At 41.9% G+C, this 17,465-nt stretch overlaps 1 protein-coding gene across 1 annotated transcript in view; it reads right to left on the bottom strand.

Annotated features, from left to right (window-relative positions):
• Positions 1 to 13,464: 13,464 nt before the first annotated feature.
• The window catches only part of GFOD1 (Gfo/Idh/MocA-like oxidoreductase domain containing 1), a 66,344-nt gene continuing 62,343 nt past the window's right edge, over positions 13,465 to 17,465 (bottom strand). Inside the window, exon 2 of the mRNA XM_083881239.1 lies at positions 13,465 to 15,891. Coding sequence (XP_083737365.1) covers positions 14,972 to 15,891 — 920 coding nt within the window. The 3' untranslated portion in view covers positions 13,465 to 14,971. The remainder of the gene's footprint in view (positions 15,892 to 17,465) is intronic.

Genomic DNA, 17,465 nt, shown 5'->3' with positions numbered 1-17,465 from the left:
TAATATGAGATTTTTCAAAACACAAATGAAATTAAAAGCGTAGGCTGAGCATGAACTGCTAATGACTACAAAAATTATTATGTGGTGACATATCCACAGCAAACCAAAGATGACTAACCTATTTTTTGAGTTGGACTTTCTTACTCTAACAGCCTTTTTATCTTTTAACTGCCCTTCTACATCCACCTGCACTTGCCAAGTGACTCTATATGCTGTAACTCAGTGTTGTAAAGCACGCAAGTGACTCATGACTTAAATATTTAATTTAAAACATTTTATATTTTCATAAACCGAATAATGACCTCTTTTTCCCTTGTGTAGGGACATAAAGTATCTTCATTCCTCTTGGCAGAATCTCTTTCTTGCCACTGAAAATGAAAGCAGAATTTAATCATTTATAGCTGCTAATGTCAGTCAGCCAAGTGGAGGACTGTGCTTATAATAAAATTGATTAATACATTGTTAATCAATAATACATAACTAAGCATTTATCCAAACCATGATAACCTAAACATTTAATTCTTTAAACTGCAATAACATCAGAAAAGGTAGCACACATAAAAGATAAAAGGGAAACAGGTTTGGAATTGGCTTGGGATTATCTGAGATAGCAGAGCCAAACTAATTAATACCCTGCTAGCATAGTGCATCTCTTGTTTTTGTCTGTGACTATGAGTATTACTATGCTTGCATTTTGTGCTGGTATCTTTATAATGCTCAAGTGAATTACTCACTGACATAAAAGGTCACATGAGAAGGAAACCAAACAGGCATTGTTAACATATTTTATTGGAAAATATGAATTGCATTGTGCCTGTGTTTCTTCATGAAAAGCAATGCTTTTGCTGTTACAGCTGCACTAATTTTCTGTGCTGTTCTTGGAAAGTCAGTTCAGTCTGTCCTGTGTGACTGACCAGTCAGTGGAATTACAGATCAGAATTACAGATCAGAAACACACCTTGTTATTTGAATTTCTCAAAAAAAAAGAGGATGATGCAAAGTAATGGAAATGTCAATTTTACACAGCATAGAGGTCTATATTTGCATGACACGAGGATGTGACATACAAAGAGTAAGTGAAGTTTTCATGTGGGTTTCATTTGCTCTAAACTAATAGAAGATGGACAAAAAAAACAAAACAAAACAAAACAAACAACAAAAAAACCCACATCTGATAATATCTTCACAGTGTATCAGAGTCAGTGTGTACTTCCAGCTTGCTAATGCACCATCCCTTGTTGTTGTCATAATAGGAAATGGTTGATGTTCAGGAAGGAGGTTACAAGTTGGATCATTTCAGCTTTTCTAAGCTATCATATTGTGTATTTTCAGAAGCATGACTATTTCCAGATGAAGAGTGGGGCTGCGTTAATAGAAAGGACAATTTACTTATACATTCACATAACCTTTTCATTATGAAGATCAGCAGACATGGAAAAGCTTGGCCCCATTTCCTGGCTAAAGCAGCATCACTCTGCTGTTTACATTCTACCTGAGAGAAGAATGCAAATGTTGGCACTATTAATGTTCACAACTTAATTCCTTGTTGAAGTCAGATGGAAAAAATATAACACTCCGAGGTAAAAAAATTATAAAGCTGCTTGGCATCAAAGGAGAATTCAGCCTTTCATTTATCATGGAGGCATAACAGGCAGGTCTGTCTCCAAGCAGACCAAACACTGTAGTCATGAACAGGCATCCCCAAAATGACAGCAAAGAAAAGGCTTACGGGGCTGAAAATAGCAAGAGGAGCAGCTAAACTTGGAAATCTGAGTTCAAATGTGTCCTACTTCTGTGTTTTCTCATCCTGCTAAATAAAGAAAGAGTGTTCTTCAGAGGTGACATGGTTTTGTTTCCAAAGATATACAGAAACTGAAAGACAGTTATGGAGGAAATAACAAACTGCTGTTGCTTGCTCCAAATATAAAGGAGCTTTTTAAAGATTATGTTAGTGATTTTTTTAGGATGATGTCTTCTGGATTCTAGTCGTAACTTTGATTTGTTGTGTAACCTCAGCTGTGCCTGCCCTAATTATTCTTCTACAACCTGATTAGTAGCTGTGTTAAGATTGACATTTTTGCCTGAAAAAGGCTTGCAAGTTTTTAAATAGCACCAAACAGATGCTTTCTGCTGTCACTGAGCATGGCACATTTGGGACACTACACAGTAACTAATAAACAGTCCCAAATAATACTATCTCATGTTTGTTACTCTTTAACTGAGAAAGGACAATGAGGTGACAATGAGACAAAGGCTGGTCAGTTTAAGGACAGTGGGAAAAATAAATAAGACATCTTGAGCAGCCTAATCAAGAGTTGTGGTATTTGGCTGTGGTTTAGTTGTCATGATCCCTATATGTGATTAGAGGTGAGGCAAAAATATGCAGGTATCTGCACCAAAATGTGGAACCAAGTAGAAATTAGAAATGGGTTTCAGTCTTTGCAATATTTCTCTTTGTACCAAAGCCACAAATGTGCCCAGAAGCCAGTTCAAGATCACAAGCTGCATATGCTAATTGGACTCTGTTTTTCTTACTCAACCTGATTACAGGGGTGGTGGATGCCCCCATCCCTGAAAACAGTGATCGTCAGGTTGGATGGGGGGCTGAGTTACCTGATCTAATTAAAGGTGTCCCTGCTCTTTGTGGGAGAATTGCTCTAGATGACCTTTACAGGTCTCTTCCAACCCAAACTATTTTATGATTAGGCTTTGCACTCCATTTTTACCCTCCTCGGCCACAACCTGTGCTGGGAACAGCACCCAGGTAGCTGACCGCACGTTTGGCCACGGAAATAAATTCCTAGCTCCACCCTGCAGCTTGAGCTCAAAGGCAGGAGCCCAACCCAGCGGCTTCACTGGGACCACTGATGTAAGGGTGAAAGGATCTCATCCGGCCAAAGCAAACCAGCAGACATAGCACTTGTACCTCCAAAGAATAGTTTGTCACTTAATCGTTTTCTCTCAGGAAGCCTGCCTGCCCAGGGGGAGGGGAGCCCTGTGCACAAGCAAGCTTTTGATCTCAGTGAAGCTCAGAGGGCTTTGCTAGTGCATTCATAAAGGACTGAGCAGCAACTAATTAATGACTCGAAATTATACCAGTCATGGTTTGCAGGCCTGTTTTAATATATGAAGACAAGCTGTAAAGCTGGAATGGTGAACGGGTGTTTATTTTGTGACAGGACAAAGTAGTCTCCCCCTCTCTACTGACGGTGATTTTCTGTCAGCCTTCTAGGTCTGCATTCCTGTGAGGTTTTGAGGTACTGTCCGTGTCCTGCTTTAATGCAAAGTTGTAAAGATCACAGATAATTTACCCCACCAATTTCTGAATTACAGCAGGATGATTGTCATCTGCCTCTACAGGCAATGATTTGCAGCCATTACCATTGAGAACTTGCTGCTGGGAACTGAAAGCAATATTCCCTGAAGGATTTGAGGCCAGAAATCCTTGTCAAGCTGAGCATTGTGAGCTATAGGTTGCAGGCAGATACACCCCTCTAACATCCTTTCTCAAAACACACAACAGGAAGTGCAGCTTTGTGCTACCAGGTTGGCTATTCTAGTGATTTTGTGGTCAGCACATGGATCTGGTGCTAATTTTACCAGCTTTGGTTTTAAAATAAATCAATTCACGGAGAGTGCAGTCTCACCTTCCCCTCCATAGATGGAACTGCACAACATGTATTCACACAGATGTGAAGCTGCTGGTACAGGCTTTGGTGCTGCTAGCACTGTTCTAAACAGATGAATTTGAACACAGACTGTGCAGCCAACCCCATCTTATTTGGTATTCACGAACTGCAACAGCATATTAGGCATTAATTATATATGACTAATTATATTAATTATAATGAATGAGGATTATATTAGGTTTGAGAACTATTTAAAAGGAACTAGAAATTAAAGCAGCAAGATGTGGATCTGGCTGTCAGACTTCTTCTGCATGGCCTTGAGCAGCATGGTTGCCATCCACCTCTAATTTTCGAAAGACAAGGTGAAAGTAATGGTATGTACTTCTTTGTGAAGCCAATGAGATCCTGTTAAAAACAAATATTAACTGCAATTTCAAATCTTCCAGTACTAGTTTTAAAATCATAGAATAGTTTGGGTTGGAAGGGACCTTAAAGATTATTTAATTCCAACCCCCTGCCATGGGCAGGGACACCTTACACTGGACCAGGTTTCTCCGTATCCCATCCAATCTAGCCTTGGATAATGACAGGGAGGGGGCACCCACAACCTCTCTGGGCAGCCAGTGCCAGTGTCTCACCATCCTCACAGTAAAGAATATAAAAATCATTTTATAAAGCTAAATAGTTCTGACTACTTCATCTATAAAAGGAGGAAAATCCTGCCAAAATCTGCCTTAAAAACAAGTTAGATTCCAAAAAAAAAAAAAAAAAAAAAAAAAGAAAATTCATTAGAGAGTGATCTCACCAACTTCACTTCTGCTTCCACCTTGCCAGCTGCAAAATGGGAATAATCAGAAAAGCTCATTTTGAGGGGATTTGTTAATGTTTATAAGACACTTCATATGTGTGAAGAAGCACAAAGTTTGCCAAAAATGGGTGGATAGCTGGGAGCTTTGTCAATTCTGCAAGTGACTTAGTCCTTTCTTCTTCTTCACAGAGGCCCTGGTCCTACAGTAGGCCTAGACAGGAATTAATTCCAAGTATTGAGATCTGTAAGCCAAAAGGTCAGGACATCTCCCAGAAAGTTGATTATGCTGTCATGGAACTGCATGCGAAAGGCATAGAAAAGTGAATGGAAAAAATAGTCCATTTTAACAAAAAATGTGCTGAAAGAGCTTGGCACAGTTTATATCTGCATTTCCTCACATTGTGACACAGACAGACTAATTTCTTAACACACAAGTTTCATAAAATCCCAACATCTTTCCATTCTGCCAATCAGTCCTCAACACTTCGCTGCATCCACAGCAGCAGAGGAAACACCGAGGCTCACCCTCTGCCACTAAGGCCTATTGGCACTGAATGCCAATTATTAATTTAATAATCAACAAAAAGGAAGGTGGTTTCAAGCAGTTTGCTTAGTGGGAATCATGTCTGCTGTGTGATAACTTCCAAACAGTGCCATAGAAAGGATCGAGACAAATATAAATTGATCTAAGCCAGAAATCATGCTTGAGATGTTTCTAACAATTAACACAATAAAATAAATCATCAGAGCCCAGGAAAGTTCTGGTTTCTTCTGAATCTGCTTTTTATCCTGATCCTGATTACCTTGGTTGGCATTCTGATTACTCTCCTTCTTGAGCTGGAGAGCTTGTCACAACTATAGTAATGGAAGGCATCTTTTCATCACAGGTACTTCCATAAGATGCGTAGCTAACACCACTGAAAAGGAGTGTTAAAATATAAAATCTAGCAATTTAGGGATAGCATTGGGAAAACAAAGAAGGTGGTCAAGCACCATTTTAATTTCCAACTATCTCTGCCTTCTCAAAGTATGAAGAGTGTGTCTCAGCTTTTCCAGGTTTGGCTGAAACACCATGTAAAACTTACTTGCACAAGTCACAACACTGGTTGCATTCAGAGGCTGTTGTCATTGTTGTCATTGCCTGGATGGGATCTGATAATCTGCAAAAGCCTTTAATCTGCAAGATGTGATTAACTGTGAAAGGCAGAGTTATTAAAACAGACTGGAGAAAGCTGTGAAACATTTCTCTAGAATCTGTATATACACCACTTCCATGTCTGGAGGAGGGACCACTTCAGAAACACTTGCTACATGTAAATCCTTTTGTAGGGACATGCAGAACCTAAAATTGTTTTCCTCTATTAGCTTTTATTTTGGACCTATTTATTATTCTGTAGTTACTCTACCAACTCTTTGATCTGATGAGAAAAGCCTTTCTGGCAGTCAGCAGGCCTGGTTTCTATTTACATTCTGCTATTAGAGTGATTTGGCATAAATTTCTGTCGACAATGACTCAGACCAGGGAATAGTTCTGCCTGAAAACTAACCTAGTAAAAGCCTCACATTAGTTTTCAGCTAAATCCATGACTGCCTTTACCAGGTGCACACATTCTCCCCAGTGCCTGTAACCAGGAAAGGCAGGAACAAGCAGTCAGGGACAAGAGGAAGGAGTGGTGCCCTGGGCTTGGCAGCAGCTCTGGCTCATCCCTCAGGAACTGTTTGTGGAGCTGCAATGATCAATTTTAAAGCAAAGATGTGGTGCACACCAGGGTTTGAGGTGCAAAATGTGCCAGTTGGAGCACTCCCAAGGGGAAAGTACATTAGAAAAGGTAGCGTGTGCAGGACACAAGTTTTAGCTTGGACTAGGCCAGTGCTGTGGGACAGGTGACAGGTCTGGTGACTCCAAGGGCTGCCTGCTGGGGAAGCCTGGTGGAAATTTCCTCCTTCCATGTTGAACATGGTGACTGTAGCTGTGAGGAGCACAGGTATATGGGCCTGAGCAGACAGAGCAGAGAGGCAGCTTCTCCCAGCCTCCAATCCAGGAAAGGCTGCCCTAGGAAGAGCTGTGCTGTGTCACCCTGTTGGAGCTGTGCTGGGGTAAAGTCCTGTTGTCCTGGGCATCACCTGTGTCAGCTCTGAAATACAGGCTTTCCATTGGCCTCACAAAAGACCTCCAGGGCTTTCCACTGCCCAAGAGGAAAAAATAGCAAAGGCATGAAGTGCGTCTTCTCTTTGGCACAGCAGCATGTTTTAATAACCCCTGCCCTAGCAAACTCTTAATTGCCAAAGAGAACAATGCAATGCATTTAACATTCTTCTGATTAATATTTATGGCTACAAGCCACCCATTGTTTTTACTGCAGAACTGCTAATCAATAGGGGCTCCAGAAAATAGCAGGACAAGCCAGGGTAAACTGTGAAAGCCTTGGTTCTTCAAAAACTAGGGAAAATGGCAAGAGGTCTTCTCCCTCACCTCATTTTTGCAGTTTGTTTTAAAAGCAGAACTTTTACTTGGTTCATAAATCTACACTTAAGTGCCTCAGTGTGCTGACACAGGTTTGGAAATGTTTATCTTAGCACTTGTGCAGCCTCATTAGCGTGGAATGTTTATACTCACTCTTGCATTCTCACTTACCTGTACAGTTATATATAACACTGTACTAATAACCCCACTGTATCTCCAACACTGTTTCACAGTAATTGCTCCCTCAGGTGCTGTTTTCCAGGGATTTTTACATTTTAGCCTTTGAAAGACAAGCAGGCCTTGTTTTACTCTGAAGTCGAGGGGAAAGGATATACCATGAAGTTTGGCCCTATTCTAATTCAGTGCCTAATGGATTGGTTGGGGAGGGTGATCTGGAAACCCGAGCAAGGTTTCCTCATTTACTCATAAGGACAAGGTGAACATTAAACTCTAATTTCTGAGGACCTGGGCACTGATCCTTCCTCGTCTTGTGCTTTTCTTCAGACTAAGAAAGTAATGTGTATTAAATTTGATAAAGAATATTTTATGTGTATATAAACATCAGTACATCTTTACAGTGTGATAATTGCAGTGGTAGTAATAGAAGTTACTAATGTTATATTTCTGTGATGAAACCACACTCTGTAAATTTTATATAAAATGTACCCACTCTGAAAATTTTGTTATATATGAAAAATATACAGTTTACAAGATTATGTGATTTGAGGGTAGCGTGCATTATAAGTGATGACTTCCCACCCCTTCACAGATTTGTGCCTAAGATGTACATACTTCCATAGTGCTTAGGAATGGAGTGTGCATTGACACAAGTAGAATCCAACATCTTTCTTTGTGCTCTGCTCTAAAAGGCAATGTAGGAAATGCTTTATCCTTTTTACACATCAATCACAGAGGCAATAAATCTTCGCTCAGATCCCGGAATTTCTTCTCCTTCATACTCAAGTGAGGCTTTATTCAGCAACAGAGGGGCTGGAATAACAAGATCATTATGAGACTTTAGATACCCACACACACACGGGAGAAAAGGAGCAACAGATAAGCAGACAGCTCCTGGCAGAGAGCAAGGATGGAGGTAAGCATGGGGGAGACTGGAGGGAGCTGGGAACTTGGAAGGCAAAAACATTCCACAATAGGAATGTAGGAAGAGTATCTCCAGGCTGTGCTGGAGAAAGGAGGAGTGAAAGGATCCAGAAGAAAGAAAAAATTCAGGAGAAAAGATCTCCAGGTGATGGGGGCAGATGCCCCAATTTTGCTGTGAACTGGACTTACTTGCATCCTTTGGCAACAAAAGGAGCTGTCCCCTGGAGACACATCCCCCCAACAGGCACTAGTTCAGTCTATGCCATACGTAAAATCTTCATTATGAGTGTTAAATGAGTGTGAAACTTCCGTCTTCTTCTCCCTCCATCAAAATCTCCATGGCCAAGCACAAAGCCCATATATTTTAGTCTGATATGCCGAACTTAACAGACAGGCCAGAAACCAGGCAGTGATGGTTATTACACACACACATGCCCCCCAAAATAGAAGTGTGGAGAAAGACCACAGACAGCTGGGATCACATCCTTTTACGTCTTTATTTGCCAGTTAAGATCCTTTTATTCCATCAATGCAAATATGCAGAACAGCAGGAAACCATGTTTTAAGCAGCACATACCAGTTGGCCGAGAATAAACTAACTACATTCCCCAAGCAATGTAAAAGTAACAATGCACATCATCTTCCAAAAGAAGAAACAAACAGATATTGCAGCCGAGAGGCACAGCAGGCAGCTTCCGTACAAAGTAGTTTGGCTATTTAAAATGCTAGAACCAGTCCTTGCCCATTTCTCCAACCCCACCCCCAAAAGTCCTAGTATAATTTAACCACTTTTTTTTTTTTTTTTTTGCTATCTACATAATATATAAAATATAAACTCTGTTTACTTATAACACTTACTTTTTTTGATAAATAGCTCTTTAAAATATCTACTGTACATATGTCCATGCGTTGACATTATATATATATAGCATTTATATATATGTATGTATGTCTGAAAAACAATAAATATATACTTAATATCAACACAGCAACAAACTGAACATTTCTTCATTTTCAAAATCAAATAAAAGCAAACCAGTGGGAGACAAACAGTGAGTGTTGCTCGTGAAGCACAGCACAGCAGGGAGCTTTGATTCCTGCCCTGGCTGGGCACTCGGAATGCCCCGTACTCGAGCAGTTGTGGTGTCCACCCATCCTGTAATGGACCTGTGCTCAAAGTCACTTCAAGCTGCAGTTAGCCACCCTGTGTGCCATGTGTAACACAGACTGAGCAGGATCTCAGTGGGTAACGAGGGAGGCTCGCCTCCAGGTTTGCAATGGAATGAGAAACAGGGCAGGGAATGGCTGATAGAAAAAAAGGAAAACAAATAATGGACAGCACGTGGCTGGAAGGTCATAAATAACCATGGTAAACAAATTGATAGAGTTAAGTGCTTTTAAAGACGATGACTGGCATTGCTGCAAAAAATGTCTTGATTATCTGTTGCCAACTCCATGGAATGAATCTGTTTTCCCACTGCCACAAGAAGACACAAATGAAACCCAGAAGGCCAAATTCAGATGCTAAAAATGGGGTCACTGTAAGACACTGTGAGGGTGCAGTTTCAGAGCTGAATCTGCCCAAGGGCAGCTGAATTCAGTGAATGTCCTTAAACCAAATGGATGAGATTTTTAAAGTATGGATTTAAAAATAAAAAGCAACAAAAAAAACCCAACCCACCCAGCCCCAAACAGTTAATTTCACACATGCCAAAACATGAAAAAAGATAGATTTTTAAAACCTTTCATTTCAAAACAGCATTCTTTAAAAATGGAACTTAATCCTAAAATTAAAAAATGTAAATAAATACCCTTATACAAACACATGTTCAGTTTTGGATTCACCATAGCCATTCTGTGTATTCATTTTTCTCAAAATGCTGAATAAAAGCTATTTCAGTCTGACCTGCGCTGATATCCTTCTTTCCTCAACCCCAAGGCCTTGATCTGGCAGCTTCAAAAAAGACATTGCTTGTTTGGACTGTGGCTTCATACACTCATTAAGTCATGAGGTTTTGACATCAGTTCATGAATGCAGCATTATGTGTAGTCCCATTTACTTAAAAATTTCTTTTTTTCATGAGCAAATGGAAGTGGGCAGCTATGGGGAAATTATTTTTATTGGACAGACTTCACCCAGCAGCTCAAAAAAGAGGAAATTTTAAAGCAGATAAGACTGCCAAATATTATTCACTCACAATTCATCTCTAAAATTTACAATCTTTGCTCCCCACAAGTAACGACTTCAACAACAACAAAAAGAAACTGCTGTCCTGAAAAATCCTGCCATTTCACAACTAGTCCAAAATATCCAGAGATCACTCTAGAGCTCAAAAAGTCCAGTGTTGAGTTTCATGCATACTAAGGGTACATCACTGGGCCACTGGAACATCAAACCAGTGTAGAGTATCTGCACAAAGCCAGAGCTCTGCCTTGTAAATACAGAACTTAGCAGTGAATAGACTTCATAGTGAGTGATATTTTATGCTGAAGGACATAAATAAAAGTCAAATACAAAAATTCCCAGCAACAAAAAGTTCAGTCATCACTCATTTCTGAATCTCTGCAAAAACATCAAGATACTATGTCTACCTTTATCCATTAAATAAAATATGCCTTTTCTTGGTAGATCAGTGAGTAATTTTAAATTGCCTGGGTCTATTCCCCATTTGTATGGACATAAAAATAAACCAGAAATTGAATTGTCCTTGTGCTGTGACCACATGCAGCAGAAAAGCCTCTTTTTTCTGAATGGCTGAACTTCCAGGACAGCTGTTTACTTGTACAGTCACTTTTTTGAAAGTTATGGAAAAGAAGGGAACACTTAGTACAAAGTGGATAGTGCCTCTGATTGCCCAATGCTGGCTGGGCAGGGATTTCTCGTGCTTCCAGCCACAGCAAAGGATGAGCTCCTGAGCAGCCCATCCTGAGCCAAAACTCACTGAGGCATGGCCTGATTCTCTGCCATGCTGGCTGCATGGGTAAGGTCCCATTGTCTCTACTTGGTATTTTCTAACTACACAGCTGAAGTACTACAGATTTAACACATGCATGGTACTAGATAGAGGAAACCCCAAGCTCCTGCAGAGTTCTTATGCTTCCATGTAGGACTTCACTGAGATCAGCACTAAGGATGTGCAGATCCAGGAGTATGGGACAGATCCTGCTTCCCCAAGGCCAGGGTCCCTTCTTGGGCCCCAACCCACAGAGGTGGAGCAGGGCTGCTGCTGTCACCCTAAGGAAGTGCAGCCCTCACCCTCCACACCAGCATCATATCCCTGTAGGGCAGGCACAGAGGTACCAGCCTGCAGACACCTTCCTGCTGCTCCCTGCTGCAGTCACCACCCTCCCTTTGGGCACATTGAAGGCGTTCAGTTGTGCCCTGCTGTCACACAGCATAGGGTTGTCCTACCCTGGTGTGAACCCCAATGCAATTCCCATGGGAAATAAGACAACCTCCCCCAGCTGACTGTCCCAGCACTGGAACAGAGCCCTACAAAGTTCACCCTTTGGCTCTTTTTGTCTTTGGCAACAGACCGTAACAATAGGTATCCCTATGTGCACAGGTTGATGGCAAAGGAAAGAGCCTCTCCAACAGCAGCCCTGGGAAAGAGGAATGAAATTTCTTACCTAGTGTATGAACAAGTTCATTTGGGGGCTACTGTAAATTCCAGCAGTAGCTGCAGTTTGGCTCTGAGGCCTGCACCAATTTAGCAGCATTCATCTCAAACCTTGTGGCACAGCATTAAAAGTGCAATTCCAAACATGTTTCCTGGGATGGTACCGCTTCTGAGTTCAATCAGGTACATCTCTGCTATCTGCTGCCCAAATTCCTAAACCCAGCTTGAACTCCAGAGGCTACTTAGGGCAAATTCAATGTACTTTCAACTGTACCAAAGAAGCAGATGGCTGGATGCTGCCAAGAAAAATCCCAGACTATGTGTCAGAATAACAATACACATTCAATAAATAAACCAATTCTTTCCTCCTCCAAGCCAGGTGGAAGTTTAGTATGTTTACACTTGACTCTGCAGCACCTTCACCTCCTAGAGAACGGAAAAACTGCTGTACAATCCTGAAGGTATCCAGCTCTTGCTGCCATCCCAGTTAGGTAACATAAATGTAGCAGCATCTCTGTTGCCATCAGAAGAGGAGGTCCCACCCTGCCCCTGCCCTGTCTGGGCCAGCCCAAGGAGCTGTACAAGATTCAACCCATTTGCAAGCCAGTGTGAACAGCAGCATCAGATGTCTGTGTAACCAAAGCATTGGATTTTCTTTCTGCTGCATCAGTAGGTCTGCACAGAGGATGGGTGATGCCTGTCACCTAAACCTTTGGATCTGGGACAAAGTTTGAGCTCAGTAGTACTGTCCTTATTCACTGTGACTTGCCTGTTCACTGCAGAGGCAGGGAAAAGGATTCCAACTGGCATCACAAAACCCAGAAAGACAGGGAAAAGAAGAAAACACAGAGAGGAAACACAGCCAACATTTGTGACCAAAACAAAGCACAAAGACATGAACAGCAACTCCAGCACAACCATCAAACCACTGAGAAGCAAGATTCACAAACATTTTGGTCCATGTTTGGTTCTACTTTTGGATGATGTTTAACTAGACATAGTTAATTATCCACCAGGCTTGCATTCATGACTTGAACTAGCCACTCTTTTCAGTAAATGGGTTTTGCTTCACTGGATGAAAACTCTCTTGATCCCCTGCAGGATAATTCTATTTTTCAGGAGACAGATAGGTGATTTCTTGATCAAATCCTCTCTTCAATGTTACTTATTTTTCAGGGCAGGAACTGGATAGCATGGTATATACCATGACAGTTGCAATGGGAAATTCCTATTGACACAGGTACTACCTCTGGAATTCTCAGAGAAACCCATTTTAAAGAAAAACAAGTTGTCAAGGACTGCTTCCAAGAAGGAATGATGAAGCCTTGCCCGAGGTTTTAGCAGAAACAGCCCCAGAGAGAGTTGCTAGAACTGGCAGAACAACATGGATAGAAACAATTCTCCCCTAGGGTGTGGTTTTGCAGTATTATATTATTCCTTTATCAATCACACTATTACACTTTGGGGACTGTTTAACGAAAGGTCACACATATGCTCTTGAAATATTAAGCACACATGAATAATTTTGGGCTGGTAGTCAAGTTTTCTAACTTCAGCTACATCAAAATTTAGAAGCCAAAATTCTCTGCAAAGCAGGAAGACAGGAATTTCCACTGGGCACCTCTTTCTATATTAATCCTAGGGTGAAGTGAGTCGGCCTTTGGAGAGCTCTCTCTGTATTGACTGCTGTGTTCTTGCTGACCAGAACAAGACATCCAACTCTGAGCTTACTAAAGTCAGATAAGATGAACAACACTACTGATGCCCTCCTGTTCAAAAATGTATTTTCTCTTTAGATTTACTGCTCATTCCAATGTTCTCTTATTTCTCCTGGTCAAAATTAACAACAACAACAAAAAAAAACAACTGAAAAGGTTTTTCTCAAGTTTAATATGATTTAGTGCTATATGCTTGTGTTCTACTTTTATACTATCTGAAGACCTAGTGCTGTAAACACATCAGCACTGGAGCAGCTTTACGCAGAAAAACAGTATCCCTGTTTACTGGGATAAATCATGTGCCTTTCACTATACTCTTTCAAGAAGATACTCTCAAAAGAATAATTATTTCAAGACTGCTATCTAAAATATTAAAAAGAAGAACGGGACAAACATAGCAAAAGAGTTTGTCCACCCCTGCACTGGTGACAGGGAATAATTAATACAGTACCAGTAGCTGGCCACTTTAAGGAGGTGAGGAGGCTGGAGGTCCTATGTAATTTTTTTTCCTTGTAAATAGATGGGAAATGTTCTCATCCCTTTTGTTTTTCATTCACACTCACCACTTGTTGGAGGTGAGACCTTCTGGGCTGAGGGATATGAAATTACATGTTGGTGTGCATCTCTCAAGTGCGAGTTCACAGTGGTTTAAAAGAACACTGCTCATCTAAACATCACATGGTTTTGGGTTATACTCCTACTGTTTCCCACCTAAAACCAAATGCACCATGAATTCACTCAAAAGTCAGTCCCAAACACAGGAAATTTTGTGCAAATCTTTGTAAGACTAGCCTGAGGTTGGCTGTATAATAAACCCCATATCATTACTATGTCATGCCACCTGCCATGCATGAATGTTTTCCACCACCCATTTTAACCGGCAAACCCATAACACTGATGCCTACCAGGAGCTCACAGAAGACCCTCCTTCCCCAAATACCTGGGCATTTGCACTGTGGTTGAGGACTGCTTTGTTTTAAAAGCCACACATTTTCCTATTTAATTGTGGTTAAAACAAAACAAAACAAAAACCAAACCAAACGAAAAACAACTACTAAACCAACACAGAGAAGCTCCTAACAGGCTGTATGAAAAGTGAGCTGCCAAGATTTTCTGAATCCTGCAACACATTCACATTAAGTCCTGTTATTCTGTGTGTTGGTTGGAGGTGTAGTAATACAGCATGGTGGTGTCAGCTGTCATGGTAGGAACCATTCATGTCAGACGCTACAGAAAATTTAACGACATGACAGTACCTTCACAGCCCTCTGGTAGGTAAGGAAAATCTAAAAGGATCTTCCCAACCTTTCACAGTAAACACAATTGGATAATCTAAAGCACCTGCAAGCAGGGGACGAGTCCATGATATATCTTTGCCATCAGCTAACTAATACTGTTATTAAAACAGTTAAATTTATCAGCTCTTAAGTCTCCTGTCCGTTTTGGGCATTTCAAAGGACCATATCAGTTTGGCATTTAGCTGCCAACAGATTTATTGATCCAGACATTGTGTTTCCTTCTCCTGTATCCTCAGCTGTTTCTAAGACCTTTCCAAGCCCTTCACAGGGGCTGAATTACCATCTCTTTCAAGAGCTGTCTGGTTCCCATTCTCTCCTAGGAGCTCAGAGGAGCTAGCAGTACAGAGACATCCTGCTCTTCCGCATGGCTTCGCTGATCAAGTATGCCGGGCTCAGTTCTGGCTCCTCAGTCATGATTGAAATGTTCTGCCATTCCCCCAGCTGGTTTGACTTTTTAATGGTGTCCACCACGCACAGGGCGTACAGACAGTCGTCAAAAGTGGCGGCCATCGTAAGGGGCCTCCCGTCCCAGGTCCTCCTGTCGTCCTGGTCCTCAAAGGCCTGCCGGACAGCCTGCACCATCTTAATGGTGCCCCGCAGGTAGGGGGACGGGATGTCACTGAAGGCTTTCTCCGGAAGCAAGGAGTTGCTGACGGGCGTGGAGTCCTTCAGCAGGAGCTCCCGCTGAGGAGAGCTGTTGCTCTGTCCGTAGAGATCTGTGCCTATCACAGTGAGCCGCCCCGTCGAGCCCACCACGATGATGTCCTGCTTGAACTCCCCCGGGATGTTGAAGTTGAGCGTCACCGTGCAGCACACACCCCCTTCCAGGACCATCTGGAACGTGCAGAAGTCATCGCTGGTGATCTGCCGGATGCCCTTGATGTGGTCAGTCTGTTTCACAAAGGTCTTGAGCAGCCCGTGCACCTTCACGGCCTTCTGGCTGGTGAGGAAGGTCAGCAGGTCAATGATGTAGGTGCCCACTGAGTGCAAGCCCCCGCCTCCCATCAGGTCATCGCAGCTCCAGTTGTACTTCTTGCCCAGCAAGCTCCCGCTGTGGACCTGCACCTCGCACACCAGCAGCTCCCCCACGTAACCCTCCTGGATCAGCTGCTTCATCTTCACGAAAGCAGGCAGGAAGCGCAGAACGTTCCCCATGATGCTCATGAGCTTTGGGTAATAATGAGCCGCAGTCATCATCCTGAAGGCATCCAGGGGAGTCGCCGTTCGGTCACAGATGACGTTTTTCCCAATGCCTGAAAAACAGTGGGGGAAAAAAAATCATCAACAAAATTTTATCGATGGAGTAAGCTGAAAGCCTCGAGGCTATTCTTAAAGACCAAGCCAAAGAGAAAGACCCATAAAAGAAAAACACCATATTGAAATGTTTTCCAGGCACAAAGACTCACTCTGGCATGCTTCCAAAACACATGTAAGAATTTCTTAAGCACCACAGTGAAAACTGTATTCCTTTTTATTTTCAAAATGCTGTCGTGTTTAAAAGGAGCTCAAAGGTGAGGGCCTGAACAGAAAAAAGTAATCTCCCTTCTGGGAGCAGGTATGAAACCAATCACCCACCTCAGCCATCTCACAGACATCTCTTCTGTGACAACCTGCCCATGCAGAGGCTTCTGTGAGCTGAATCTGAGGTTCAGATTCAAATCCCTGAAGGGTATGAATGACACAAGTGCATGTATTTAGTAACTTAACACAGGTACACTGAAAAGCCTGGCTTTGTCTTCTCAGTATTCTTGTACTCTTTCCTGCTCTTTTCTTCTCCCTCTTTCCTGCTCAGACTGTTTAAAGAGGCTCTGAGGAGAGGAGGAGAAGTACTGGGCTTGCTGCTTAATTTAAAATGAAGAAATTGCTTCTCACTCATAAATGCCACACTATTCTGACAATGGCACTCAAGTGTTTTTGAAGCAGCTCTGCTGAAATGTCAGCAGCGCATCCATGGTGCCAAGGGAGAGTCACAATTGCTCTGAAACAGGTCAAATGTAGCTGTGACAATCTGTTCCCTCATGGAATTGTCCATATGGCACACTGTTTACTGAAGCTTGCATGACAGTCCCCTTTTATCTGGTCATCAAGGTGTGCAACTGAATGCAGTGCAGGCTAAATAATGGGCTTATTACTGATTTCTCCTTCTCAAATACCTTCATCCTGTACCCACATGCACATATAGTGACAGAATCTCCTGTTTCCTTCTTAGCTGCATACAGACTTTTTTTTACGCTTAATGACCAATATTAGGTGAGCTGTGGAATACTTTGGATATAAACTATGACACTAAATATGATCATTGCCTGGAGACCTTCAGGCTACAGCTAGGTCTGGCACTTAAAAGAGCTGAATTTGGGTCCTTGCTGATGGAGTCCAGATGAATAAATGTGGTTACTTGCTAAAACATATTGTATTTTCGTTCTTGTTCTCTTCAGGTAGGTAAAAAAAATATCCCTTTTTCTTTGAAGAACTGTTCAAGTATAAAATTTTACATGTTTTGGAGCTGTTTGGATGAAGTCATATAAATACAGACAGATGGCAAGGATCTATCTGAGCCCACTTACATGAATATTTAACAGCCTGCCTGGAAGAAGAAGGGGGTCACAGTCCAAACATTCAATAACTAGCTTATCCACACTGCCTATTCCCAGTCTTTGTCTGCTGCTATTTGAGTAGCTGAAACTGGAGGGAGGGAGGGCTGTCATCACTGAAGCGGCAGTCACATCCAGTTAACAGACAAGAAGGGAAAGATCTTTCTTCAAATCACTCCTATTTACCTTCTCCTTAACCAGGTAAGTAGAGACATACTCATTTTCCTCTAAAATTA

Source organism: Zosterops lateralis, assembly GCF_965231275.1.
Source record: "Zosterops lateralis genome assembly, chromosome: 1".
In the NCBI taxonomy this organism is placed as follows: Eukaryota; Metazoa; Chordata; class Aves; order Passeriformes; family Zosteropidae; genus Zosterops; species Zosterops lateralis.
Note: the sequence above shows the minus strand (reverse complement) of the source record. Positions and strands in the feature narration are given on the sequence as shown.